Source organism: Anolis sagrei, chromosome X (assembly GCF_037176765.1).
Source record: "Anolis sagrei isolate rAnoSag1 chromosome X, rAnoSag1.mat, whole genome shotgun sequence".
In the NCBI taxonomy this organism is placed as follows: domain Eukaryota; kingdom Metazoa; phylum Chordata; class Lepidosauria; order Squamata; family Dactyloidae; genus Anolis; species Anolis sagrei.
Window position 1 is genome coordinate 99,250,001 of NC_090034.1, and position 13,718 is coordinate 99,263,718.

General features: G+C 43.4%; 1 protein-coding gene across 2 annotated transcripts; it reads right to left on the reverse strand.

Moving 5' to 3' along the window:
- Positions 1-5,470: 5,470 nt before the first annotated feature.
- LOC137094942 (histone H3.3A) lies at positions 5,471-13,434 on the reverse strand. 2 transcript variants are annotated; one of them, XM_067460950.1, is made up of 4 exons: positions 13,266-13,434; positions 8,714-8,869; positions 8,355-8,508; positions 5,471-6,271 (listed from the first exon to the last, which is right to left on the reverse strand). In XM_067460950.1, the coding sequence occupies exons 2-4, from the start codon at positions 8,839-8,841 to the stop codon at positions 6,143-6,145; spliced, it is 411 nt and encodes a 136-aa protein (XP_067317051.1). In that variant the 5' UTR covers positions 8,842-8,869; positions 13,266-13,434; the 3' UTR covers positions 5,471-6,142. The 2 variants fall into 2 exon arrangements, with proteins under 2 accessions (XP_067317051.1, XP_067317050.1); XM_067460949.1 differs by having other exon boundaries at positions 13,303-13,432.
- Between the last annotated feature and the right edge of the window lie 284 nt (positions 13,435-13,718).

The following is a 13,718-nucleotide window of genomic DNA, read 5'->3' on the forward strand; positions in this document are numbered from 1 at the left end:
ACAAAACATCAGAGATAGAGGAGGTATTGTATCAGTCGTTGATGTAAGATGGACTCTTGCATTGGAAGAGGCCCCTGGTGGTGCAGCAGGTTAAACTGCTGAGCTGCTGAACTTGCTGACCGAAAGGTCGGCGGTTCGAATCCAGGGAGCGGGGTGAGCTCCTGCTGTTAGCCCCAGCTTCTGCCAACTTAGAAGTTGAAAAACATGCACATGTGAGTAGATTAATAGGTAGCGCTTCTGCAGGATGGTAACAGCGCTCCATAAAGTCATGCCGGCCACATAACCTTGGAGGTGTCTACGGACAACGCCAGTTCTTTGGCTTAGAAATGGAGATTGGCACCACCCTCTAGAGTTGGACATGACTAGACTTAATGTCAAGGGGAAACCTTTGCCTTTTACCTTGCATTGGAAATTTGCAACAAACAGAATACTTTGGTTCTTTGGACCAAAAACCCTTTGCCCTCACTGCTGTTGATACTTGGCACAGATATCCTCCTGCTTAATTCTGAAATCACGAACATGAGGCCTGGAAACTCCATTGGTTTCTTTAAAAGAAAACAGAAATCTCAAGATGTTTTTAAAAAACACCTCTCAACTGGGTTGCTGTGAGTTTTCAGGGCTGTCTGAACACGTTCCAGAAGCATTCTCTCCTGACATTTCACCCACATCTATGGCAGGCATCCTCAGAGGTTGTGAGATCTATTGGAAACTAGGCAAGTGAGGTTTATATCTCTGTGGAATAATGTCTAGGGTGGGATAAAGAACTCTTCTCTGTTTGTGGTAAGTGTGAATGTTGCAGTTGGCCACCTTGATTGGCACTTAATGGCCTTGCAGCTTCAAAGCCTGGCTGCTTCCTACCTGGGGGAATCCTTTGTTGGGAGGTTCTAGCCGGCACTGATTGTTTCGTGTCAAGAATTCCCCTGTTTTTTGAGTGCTTCTCTTTATTACTGTCCTGATTCCAGGGTTTTTTAAATACCGATAGCCAGATTTTTGTTTATTTTCATGGTTTCCTCCTTTCTGCTGAAATTGTCCATAAGCTTGTGTATTGATCCGCCTACCTGCGTGACCGCATTTCTGTTTACGAACCCACACAATCTTTTCAATCATCTGGAGAGGCCCTTCTCTCGCTCCTGCCCCCTTCGCAGGCGCAATTGGTGGGAACGAGGGAGAGGGCCCTCTCTGTGGTGGCCCCCCAACTCTGGAGCTCACTCCCCAAGGATATTAGGCAAGCCCCCACATTGGCGGTCTTTAGGAGGAGCCTCAAAACATGGCTGTTCCAGTGTGCCTTCCCTGAATGAAGGAAATAACGCCCTGCTTTGATCAAATCCCTGCAAAATGTCTTCAGAAGCACTTTAACTACCTGTTGGGTTGATCTCCCTACATTATCTTTTTAAACTCTCCTGTTTAGATACATCTTACCTCTGTTCATGCCCAGTGTTTATTTTAATTTTTTTAATGTATTACATCTGGCCCAGCCATAAGGTTTTAAATTTTGTGTGTTATTGCTTATAATGTGAGTTATATTAATTGTACTGTTTTATTTGCTTGCTGCTTTGTTGTTTAGTGATGTGTTGTTGGGCTTCGCCTCATATAAGCCGCCCCGAGTAATATTCTGTATCCAGGACAGTAAATAAAGAGCAACACTCAGAAAACAGGGGAATTCCAAACAGGAATCAATCAGAGCCAGCTAACACCTCCCAACAAAGGATCCCCAAGGCAGGAAGCAGCCAAGCTTTCAAGCTGCAAGGCCATTTAATGCTAATCAAGCATATAATTTGAGAAAACAGAAATGCTGGATCCCTCTCACAACCACCATGTCAGACTACACAGAGAAGCCATTGAAAACCACAAGCATGTGGACAATTTCAACAGAAAGGAGGAAACCATGAAAATGAACAAAATCTGGCTACCAATATTTTTTAAAAAAACTCTAAAATCAGGACAGTAAATATAGAGCAACACTAAAAAAAAAACAGGGGAATTCCAGACAAGCAACAATCAGAGCCAGCTAACACCTCCCAACAAAGGATCCCCCAAGCAGGAAGCAGCCAGGCTTTGAAGCTGCAAGGCCATTCAATGCTAATCAAGATGGCCAATTGCAACAGTCACACATGCCTCAAGCAGACAAGAGTTCTTTCTCCCACCCTGGACATTCCACAGATATATAAATCTCACTTGCCTAGTTTCCAAGAGACCTCACAACCCCCGAGGATGGCTATCATAGATTTAGGTGAAACGTCAGGAGAGAATGCTTCTGGAACATGGCTATACAGCCCAGAAAACTCACACCAACCAGGTGATTCCGGCCATGAAAGCCATCTACAACCTCTCAAATTCTTGTGGGTGAGAAAATATAACTGCATAGTCTTTCTAGGCATAATTCAATATGTTGTTTTTGACCCAAAGATAGATGTTATGGAATCTATCTTTGAGACGACAGTAGTTTTTTTTCCACCTTTGTGACGCCTAAAAAGGCTGTCAATCATCACTTAAAAAAAATAATCACCACAAGGTGGCACTCTCCACCACAAAATCCAGAATGCAAAAAAAGTAGCTTTTGAAAACCTGAGTCTTCTTCCTCAGCCAGCATGTTTGGGCGACACCCGGTGGGGTGTAACTGTATGGATTTTAGAATACAGTTTAGAGATGCTGAATTAGCAACGCTTTGGCAGCAAAACTCTTTGCTATGGTGGAATAGCTATTTGTTGTTGTTGTTCATTCGTTCAGTCGTCTCCGACTCTTCGTGACCTCATGGACCAGCCCACGCCAGAGCTCCCTGTCGGCCGTCACCACCCCCAGCTCCTTCAAGGTCAGTCCAGTCACTTCAAGGATGCCATCCATCCATCTTGCCCTTGGTCGGCCCCTCTTCCTTTTGCCTTCCACTTTCCCCAGCATCATTGTCTTCTCTAGGCTTTGCTGTCTCCTCATGATGTGGCCAAAGTACTTCAACTTGGTCTCTAGTATCCTTCCCTCCAATGAGCAGCTGGGCTTTATTTCCTGGAGGATGGACTGGTTGGATCTTCTCGCTGTCCAAGGCACTCTCAGCACTTTCCTCCAACATCACAGTTCAAAAGCATCGATCTTCCTTCGCTCAGCCTTCCCTAAGGTCCAGCTCTCACATCCGTAGGTGACTAAAGGGAATACCATGGCTTTGACTATGCGGATCTTTGTTGCCAGTCTGATGTCTCTACTCTTTACTATTTTATTGAGACTGGACATTGCTCTCCTCCCAAGAAGGAAGCGTCTCCTGATTTCCTGGCCACAGTCTGCATCTGCAGTAATCTTTGCACCTAGAAATACAAGGTCTGTCACGGCCTCCACATTTTCTCCCTCTATTTTCCAGTTGTCAATCATTCTTGTTACCATAATCTTGGTTTTTTTAGCTGCAACCCAGCTTTTGCCCTTTCTTCTTTCACCTTGATTAGAAGGTTCCTCAGCTCCTCCTCGCTTTCGGCCATCAGAGTGGTGTCATCTGCATATCTGAAGTTGTTAATGTTTCTTCCAGCAATTTTCACCCCAGCTTTGCATTCCTCAAGCCCCGCACATCCTCGCATGATGTGTTCTGCATACAAGTTAAAAAGGTTGGGTGAGAGGATGCAGCCTTGCCGTACGCCTTTCCCAATCTTGAACCAGTCTGTTGTTCCGTGGTCAGTTCTGACTGTTGCTCCTTGGTCCTTGTACAGATTCCTCAGGAGAGAGACAAGGGGGCTTGGGATGCCCATCCCACCAAGAACTTGCCACAATTTATTATGATCCACAGTCAAATTTATTATATTTCTACTCTATTTACTCAAGGTTTATGTTTTGCTCACTCATTTGACTAAAGATGAAAAAGCCTTATTCTGTTACTTACAAGGACTGTGTAAGTTTGTTGCACTGTTTGATTTTGTATGCAACACTGCAGGTTTGTTTTGCCTCTGCTGAAGAGTAAAGATTTTTATGTTCATTTTCCTCGTCTGTGTGTTTTTGCATGGGACTTGGCTAAAATCTGCTGCTGCACAACAAGAGGGAACGTTAAGAGGAGTGGTGGTTCTTATGAAGCTTTCCTTGATTTGAGTCTACTGGGAGGAGGCTGGTAGCCATGCAGTGGCACAGAAGTGGCCAAACTTTAAGCCACTCTGAGTCCCTTTTGGGGTGAGAAGAACGGGGTAGAAATATAAATAAATAAATAAATAAATAAATAAATGGAAATGGGAACTGAATTAATTGCCAACTGTGTGGTAGTTCGGATAGGGTTCATTTGGGGAGGTCAATTCTGCTGGATCCTGTTGTGCACCATCTCCAACTTATATTACAGTGGCAACACGTATCAGCATCCATGACTGGGTCAAGATAGCGGCTTCATAGGGCCCTTCCAGACAGACCCAACATCCCAGGATCTGATCCCAGGTTTTCTGGTTTAAACTGGATAATACGAGGGTTGAATGAAAAGTAATGCCTCCACCTTCGTAGCTCAACAGATGGCAGTACTGTTATGCGGCAGGTACTGGCTTGTTCAGTAGACTCTCCTCTATAGTTCCATTTTGGCAGGAAGCCTTAGCATTGAACGCCTGCCTTGTTAAAGTGTGAAGTATGGAACCCTGCACAGACTGTCTGTCAATCCGACTTAAGCAATGTGTAGTCATTGAATTCTTGACAGCAGAAGGTGTCACCCCAAAGGAGATTCATCAAAGAATGCAAGCTGTTTATGACGATGGTGTTGATGTGAGTACTGTGCGTCGTTGGGCAAGTAAGTTTAAAATGTTGAGGTGGGAACATCTGACATTCGTGACAAACAAAGAGTTGGACGTCCTGTGACAGCAACCAACCAAGTTTCACAAGCAAAAGGTTGACAGATTGATTCAAGATGATTATCGTATCACTCAGAGAGAAATTTCAAGAATAATCAGCATTTCACAAGAATGTGTGGGTCACATTGTTGCTTTGCTTGGCTACCTTCTGCTGTCAAGAATTCAATGAGTGCACGTTGCTTAAGTCTCATTGACTGTCTGCACAGGGTTCTATACTTTGCACTTTAACAACACAACAGTTCAATGCTAAGGCTTCCCGCCAAAATGGAACTGTAGAGGAGAGTCTACTGAACAAGCCAGGACCTGCCACATACCAGTACTGCCATCTGTTGAGGAGTTACGAAGGTGGAGGCATTAGTTTTTATTCAACCCTCGTATGAGTCCGCACTGCCAGATAATCTGGGATAAACAGAAAACCTGGGATCAGATCCTGGGATAGAAGGTCTGTCTGGAAGGGCCCAGGATATAGCCCTATATACTGGAATATCAAGGCAGAAAATTCCACAATTTGAACTGGAATACCTGAGTCCACACTCAGATGTGAGATTTCTTGCCTTGATATTCTGGGATATAGAGCTGTGTGGAAGGGCCCACAGAAAGTCTCTAAAGTCTTGCTTCCTATGAAACACAGGAATGCCTTTTTCAAGTGACCATAAAGCAAAAAATTAAGGAATCCGTGGTGTTGTCATTCAACATTTATTATTTTTTTCTTACTGCTTCAAGGTGAGTCCCTATTGGTACAAAGATCAGAATCACAGACACAAGACAAATGGAAAACAGGGAAAAAAGGATTTAGAAAGCACTTCTAGCCTAAATACAAAGGCAAATAAAAGACCCAGCGAACGAAAGGGAAAATAAGAAGTATAGTGTTCTTTGCAGATATTTTACAAACTGAAGACCCAAAGCTCTTATTGTTGAAATGCCTACATCTACGTTGTGAGTACAAAACCAGATATTTCAAAAAATGTCCCCTGTCGGGTATGTTTTTGTTTTGTTTTGTTTTTTTGCAATTCTGAAAAAAAAAGTTTTACAAAAAACAACATCCAGAAGTCTTGCAGATTTCAAAGGGGTTTTTTTTCTCGTTTGTTTTTGCTTGTACATGATGAACAGGAATCAAGTCTCCTGATTTTGGAGAGGTAACTACAATAGATAGATAATAATCTAACATTTCCTCACATGTCCTAGCCACTACAAACAGGAGTTAGGAGAAATAATAATAATATAATAATAATATAATAATAATAAAAAAGAAAAATCTGGAGTGTATTCTAAGTACACTGCACAAGCAAGGTGGGGGTTTGCCCAGGGAGGGGCCGTAAATGTTAAAGAGACGGGGGGGGGGGGGGGAGGACTTAGGCCCGCTCTCCACGGATGCGGCGGGCCAGCTGTATGTCTTTTGGCATGATGGTGACCCGCTTGGCGTGGATGGCACACAAGTTGGTGTCCTCAAACAGACCCACGAGGTACGCCTCGCTGGCTTCCTGTCAAAGTGAAGAAAGAGAGAAACACGGTCAAGAAGAGCCCACTTTGGAGGGAAGAATAATAATAATAATAATCATCATCATCTTTATTTATACCCCGCCACTATCTCCCCAAGGGACTCAGAGTGGCTTACATGAGGCCAAGCCCAACAACACATCAATAAAACAGGAAAGCAATAAACAAAAACAATACAATACAATTAATATAAATCACATATAGACAATAAACAATAACACACAAGGATTTAAAAACCTATGGCCGGGCCAAATGTAATAGTTTAAAATAAAAAATTAAAAAATAAATGCTGGGCATGAACAAGGTAGGATATATCTGGTAGAAGAGTTTTAAAGGAAGTGAGGGGAGCGCAGTCCAACCCAATCCAATAGTTAAAGTGCATTCTGAGGACATATTGCTAGGCACACCGTAACAGCCACGTTTTCAGGCTCCTTCTAAAGACTGCCAATGTTGAGGCATGCCTGATATCCTTGGGAAGTGAGTTCCAGAGTTGGGGGGCCACCACCGAGAAGGCCCTCTCTCTCGTCCCCACCAGTCGCGCCTGCGAGGGAGGCGGGAGCGAGAGCAGGGCCTCTCCAGAACAAACACCGATGCAGAGAGGGAGGGCAAACAGGCAGAAAAGGCCCGTATTTCATCGCATAATAGTCGCACCCTGATTTTTTGGGGAGGGATTGTTATTGTTGTGTTCCTCAAATAATATTTGCAGAGCCATTAGGGGCTGATCCTTCCTTCCTTCCATCCTTCCATCCATGGCAAGGCAGTTTAAAAAAAAACTGAAATTGAGGTTTCTTCCTACAAAGAGCTCCATTTCAGTTTTTGTAAACTGCCCTGCCTTCAGAGAAAGAAGGAAGGGATGCAGTGGTTCTCAACCTGGGGTCCCCAGATGTTTATGGCCTTCAACTCCCAGAAATCCTAACTGATGGTAAACTGGCTGAGATTTCTGGGAGTTGTAGGCCAAAAACATCTGGGGACCCCAGGTTGAGAACCACTGGGATAGAGGGAGGGGGAATCTTCCTCCTTTCTCTGAGGCAAGATAGTTTAAACCACTGGTTCTCAACCTTCCTAATGCCGCAACCCCTTAATACAGTTCCTCATGTTGTGATGACTCCCAACCATAACATTATTTTCGTTGCTTCTTCATAACTGCAATTTTGCTACTGTTATGAATCTTAATGGAAATATCTGATATGCAGAATGTATTTTCAGTCACTGGACCAAATTTGGCACAAATACCAAATATGCCCTAATTTGAATACTGGTAGGGCTGTAGGGGGTTGATTTGGTCATTTGGGAGTTGTAGTTGCTGGGATTTATAGTTAACCTACAATCAAAGAGTATTCTGAACTCCACCAATGATAGAATTGCACCAAACTTGGCACACAGAACTCCCAACAGAAAATATTGAAAGTGTTTGGTGGGCAATTGCCCTTGAGTTTTGGAGTTGTAGTTCACCTTCATCCAGAGAGCACTGTGGACTCAAACAAAGATGGCTCTGGACCAAACCTACATCTGTAGCAAGCATTCTCAGATGTTGTGAAGAAAACCTCACAGCCTCTGAGGATGCTTGCCACAATGCAGGTGAAACGTTAGGAGAGAATGCTTCTAAAACATGGCCATACAGCCTGAAAAACCTACAACAACCCAGTGATTCAAGCCATGAAAGCCTTCGACAATACATCGAAGAGCGAGTGTTGTCCGCAGACGCCTCCAAGACTGCATGGAGCACCGTTACATAGAATCATAGAGTCAAAGAGTTGGGAGAGACCTCATGGGCCATCCAGTCCAACCCCCTGCCAAGAAGCAGGAATATTGCATTCAAATCACCCCTGACAGATGGCCATCAAGCCTCTGTTTAAAAGCATCCAAAGAAGGAGCCTCCACAATACTCCGGGGCAGAGAGTTCCACTGCTGAACGGCTCTCACAGTCAGGAAGTTCTTCCTCATGTTCAGATGGAATATCCTTTCTTGTAGTTACCTTCCTGCCGAAGCGATACCTATTGATCTACTCACATTTGCATGTTTTCAAACTGCTAGGTTGGCAGAATGAGAAGGGAAAAAGACACAAACCTGCAGGGCTCCAATGGCGGCGCTCTGGAACCGCAGGTCTGTCTTGAAGTCCTGAGCGATTTCGCGGACCAGGCGCTGGAATGGCAACTTGCGGATCAGCAACTCTGTGGATTTCTGGTACCGCCGAATCTCTCGCAGCGCCACGGTGCCAGGCCTAAAGGGAATGACACAAACATAGCTCGCATTTCTATCCAACGAAGGAAAAAAACCTTTCAACCCACTTTTGCATTTCCCTGCAATGCTCCTTTAGAAGCTAAGGCTGCTTAAAGTATGCTTTCCCAAACCTACAGCACCACAAAGGACTCTTTCCACTTCATAACACTGAAGACAAGCTGCCCCTAAGTGAGCGTTCCACGTACCTGTAGCGATGGGGTTTCTTCACTCCCCCGGTGGACGGTGCACTTTTCCGAGCAGCTTTAGTGGCCAGCTGCTTTCGAGGGGCTTTCCCTCCAGTGGATTTACGGGCGGTCTGCTTGGTACGGGCCATTCTGGACGGTCCTTAGAAGGTAGGAAACCTGCCAATGGAAAAAAAAGTGCATTAGATTAACATTTATAGGGAAATTGAAGGCTGTTAATAGCTCGACGAAAGCGTTTGACTCTTAAAAACTCTAGAGTAGGCCAGGCAAAATTCAGCCTAGAGGGACAAGTGACCCCCTTTCTAGGATCTCCAGTAATTGACAGGAAAACCTCCATAATGAATTAATGTAGGGGATTTGAGGTCATAATCTGTCCAATTCCCACTACCTCTCTAGTGCCTCACCATACCCTCCGATACCCACTTTCTAAACTTACAAAGGAATTGTTTACTTTGTAAAATTACTCCTGTTTATTTACATGGACCTACATCTACTGAGATTATTTACAGTGAGTGAAGCAGCCCACTTTGAAATCTATACTAATTTTCTTTGTATCAGAAATACTGTATATACTCGAGTATAAGCCGACTCGAATATAAGCCGAGGCACCCAATTTTACCACAAAAAACTGGGAAAACTGATTGACTCGAGTATAAGCCGAGGGTGGGAAATGGAGCAGCTACAGGTAAATTTCAAAATAAAAATAGATACCAATAAAATTACATTAATTGAGACATCAGGAGGTTAATTAAATATTTACATAAAACTGAAATTTAAGATAAGACTGTCCAACTCTGATTAAACCATTATTCTAAGCTTCTTCGATGTAAATGTGCTTAAGCATCCTTCCAATTATTTATATTATTTATTTACAACATTTGTATCCCGCCCATAACAGCCTGAAGGTGACTCATAATAAAAATAATAGAGAGGAAAATCATAAATGTAAATAATAATAATAATAATAATAATAATAATAATAGAGTAAAATAAGGGAAACGTAATAACAGTAATAATAAGAGTAAAATAATAAATGTAATAATAACAATAATAAAGTAAAATAATAAATGTAAAATAAGAGTAAAATGATAAATGTAATAATTATTATAAACAGAGTAAAATAATAAATGTAAAATAATAACAATAACAATAACAGAGTAAAATAATAAATAACCTTTACTCGAGTATAAGCTGAGGCGGACTTTTTCAGTCTACAAAAAGGGATGAAAAACTAGGCTTATACTCAAGCATATACAGTAACTCTAAAGGTTTCCCCTGACATTAAGTCTAGTCGTGTCCGACTCTGGGGGTTGGTGCTCATCTCCATTTCTAAGAGCCGGCATTGTCCACAGACACCTCCGAGGTCATGTGGCCAGCATGACTGCATGGAGTGCAGTTACCTTCCCGCCAGAGCGGTATCTATTGATCTACTCACATTTGCATGTTTTCGAACCGCTAGGTTGGCAGAAGCTGGAGCTAACAACAGGAGCTCACCCTGCTCCCTGGGTTCAAACCGCCAACCTTTTCGTCAGCAAGATCAGCAGCTCAGCAGTTTAACCAACTGTGCTGTGAGGGGTCCCGTGTGTGTGTGTGTATATATATATATGTGTGTGTGTGTGTGTGTGCATGCATTAAAGTCGACTGTTGATTTCACTCTGAATCTTAGCATTATCTCTGCCTGGCCAGTTTGCTCTTTGAGTTTAATTAATAGTCTCTAGGTCAAAACTAACTGAATTTTATTACTGTGTGATCCGTTTATCACATGCCACTTATGAAGCTCTGCTGTCATGGCTGGTTCTCCATATGATCACTGCGGATGTTTTCATCCCTTTGCAAACAGGGAAAAAGCCCTTTTAAGGAATGTGGCTCACTGGGTCCAATTTGTCAAAATACAATTGTAAATATTTTAAAAGATTCCTTCAAGACGTCTGTCTTTAGTCATGTTTCTGGATGCGTTTTGGAAGGTGTGCGTCACCTGAATTACAGTGACCTCATTAACTGAACAGGGGTTTTTTTTAGGTCAAGAAAAGACTCGAGAGCTGACTTTGCAAGTTCCTTCCTCTGAAATATTGTCAACAGCACTGAGTATCCATTGGCGACCTCCCTTCCAAGTACCAACCAAGGCTGACCCAACTTAGCTTCCAAGATTTTACAGGATCCTGAGCCTTTAAGGAATGAATTGATGTCTAAGATTTGAGATATTTAAGGCAGCTCACAGTTTGCGCTGCATTGTGCATGTATTTTGCGCATCATATGCTCCCACTGGTGCATATTATTTTGAAATGTTTGTCTCTTCTATATAAATAAAAATGTAATGTTCGTTTGGGGTATTCACAGAACTCAAAAACCACTGGGGCAATTGGCACCAAATTTGGACACAAGACACCTAACAACCCAATGTATGTCCTTCACTCAAAAAAATTGATTTTGTCATTTGGGAATTGTAGTTTCTGGGATTTATAGTTCACCTACAATCAAAGAGCATTCTGAACCCCTCTAATGATAGAATTGGGCCAAACTTTCCACACAGAACTCCCATGATCAACAGAAAACACTGGAAGGGTTTGATGGCAGTGTCCTTTGGTTTTGGAGTTGTAGTTCACCTACATCCAGAGATCACTGTGGACTCAAACAATGATGGATCTGGACCAAACTCTACATGAATACTCAATATGCCCAAATGTGAACGCTGGTGGAGTTTGGGGAAAATAGAATCTTGACATTTGGGAGTTGTAGTTGCTGGGATTTATAGTTCACCTACAATCACAGAGCATTCTGAACCCCACCAATGATAGAATTGGAACAAATCTCCCACACAGAACTCCTATGTGGGCCACAGCAACGCGTGGCAGGGGACAACTAGTATTACATAAATAGCAGTAAGCAAACAAATAGAATGGACATATATATGTGTGTGTGTTTGTGTACACACACACACACACACACACACACACACACACACTAGCCTTCCCCTGCCATGCATTGCTGTGGCCCAGTCTGTGCATATGTGTTTTGTGTGTGTATACATTTGTGTACATATGTGTATTTGCGCAGATATATATATGTGTGTGTGTGGGAGTGTATATAGGTATGTATATATACTTGTGTATTTGTGTATTTATATGTGTACATGCATATTGTGTATATGTGTGTGCTTGTCTATATGCATATTAGTGTGTATATATGTATATGTGTATATTTGTGTGTTTGTGCATATATATGTGTGTGTGTGTTTGTGTGTGCATGCAGTGTATATAGGTATGTATATATACTTGTGTACTATACTGCATCAGTCTGGAATGCTCTGCCACCTGAAGTTCGTGCCCTGCGGGACTTACCAGCTTTCCGCAGGGCATGTAAGACATACCTGCTTCGACAGGCTTTTAATGTTTGATACTGTTGTTTTTAAATTGCTTTAAATTGCTTTTAAACTTTGTTAGATTTTAGCTATTCTTGTAAGCCGCTCCGAGCCCCAGGGGAGTGGCGGCATATAAGTTTAAATAATATATATATATATATATATATATATATACACGTGTGTGTATATGAATGTGTGCATATGTATATGTGTATATTTGTGTGCTTGTGCATATATATATATATATATATATATACACACACATATACGCATGTGTGTATGAATGTGTGCAAATGTATGAGTGTATATGTATGGTGTATTTTGGGGGTTTTTAAGTCTGTTCTGCTGGGGTTTTGTGTGTGTTTATGGACACTCGTTGGACTGTTAGGTGTCTTGTGTCCAAATTTGGTGTCAATTCCCCCAGTGGTTTTTGAGTTCTGATGGTAGCACGAACTAACATGACATTTTTATGTATATAGATATATATATATGAGAGAAAACTTCTATTACCATTTGATGTTGATTTCTTCCCATGTTTCAGTGGGTCCTGCCAATCCCCAAAGCTCTCCTTATGGGGCTAAGCAGAAAAGCATGTTGCCATGGCAACATGAGCCCCCCCCTTTTCCCATCCCTTACTGATGCCACATCTATTTATAGCATCCAATAGGGTTGGGCTGGGGGCGTGGCTAAGACATGGAAGACACAAACAGTGGCCAAACAGGACTGCCCCAAAGCTTCCTCTTTTAACATTGCAATGATCTCTGGGAGCAGAAACAACCTGAGCAACACCTGGGGCTGCTATTAGTGAAATACAGCTTAAAACTACAATTCCCGGGAGGCTTTGCGGGAACGACGCTCTCTGATTGGGGGAGATAGAACCACGCATGCGTATTGAAACAGTGATAGACTCCGCCCACTTTTCCCCAATTGGCGGGCCAATTGGTTTATAGCCCAGCCGAGCGAAAGAGCGGGGAGAGAGAGAGAGAGAGAGAGAAATGTTCTGATTGACAGGAGCAATGAACCAATCCTCATCCGAGATACGGCTAAGGATTCTGACCTATCAGCAAGGCAACAGTGAACAGCCAATGAGAGAGTGGATGCAGACGGAAGGCGGGACTAGCTGTGAAGGGAGTTGGGGGGGCGATGCAATTTCCTCAGGCGACCTCACTTTCTTCCCCTCCCCGAATGGAGACTAACCTGAGGCGAAACGCGAGGCAGAGGCGCCTCCAGTTACCTGGCTGTCTTCCTGGGGGTTGTGTAGCGGCCGTTGGTCGTCCCGCGGCGGCTGTTTCGTGGGCTTCCCGCTTTTCCCGCCAGACCCCGACAGAAAATGGCGGGCTCCCGGGCCAGGCTATTTAACCATCATGCAACGCGGCAGAAGCGGAGTCTCTTTTGGGTGGGGGAGGGGCGGGTCGGCTGAGGTGAGGGGCGCCATCTTGGGAGCCTCTCTCTCTCTCTCTCTCTTCAGCGCCTCGAGCAACGGGCCGCGGGGAGGTCCACCCTCGTGGACAGGCAGGCGTGGAAACACCTCAGAGACGCCTTTTGGATACAGATCTCTGTGTGTGGAGTTGGGACCCAGCCTTGGGGTCATTATCCTTGGCATACATGTCAAATCACCTCAGGCAAGATTCACTTAAAACACCTCCCATC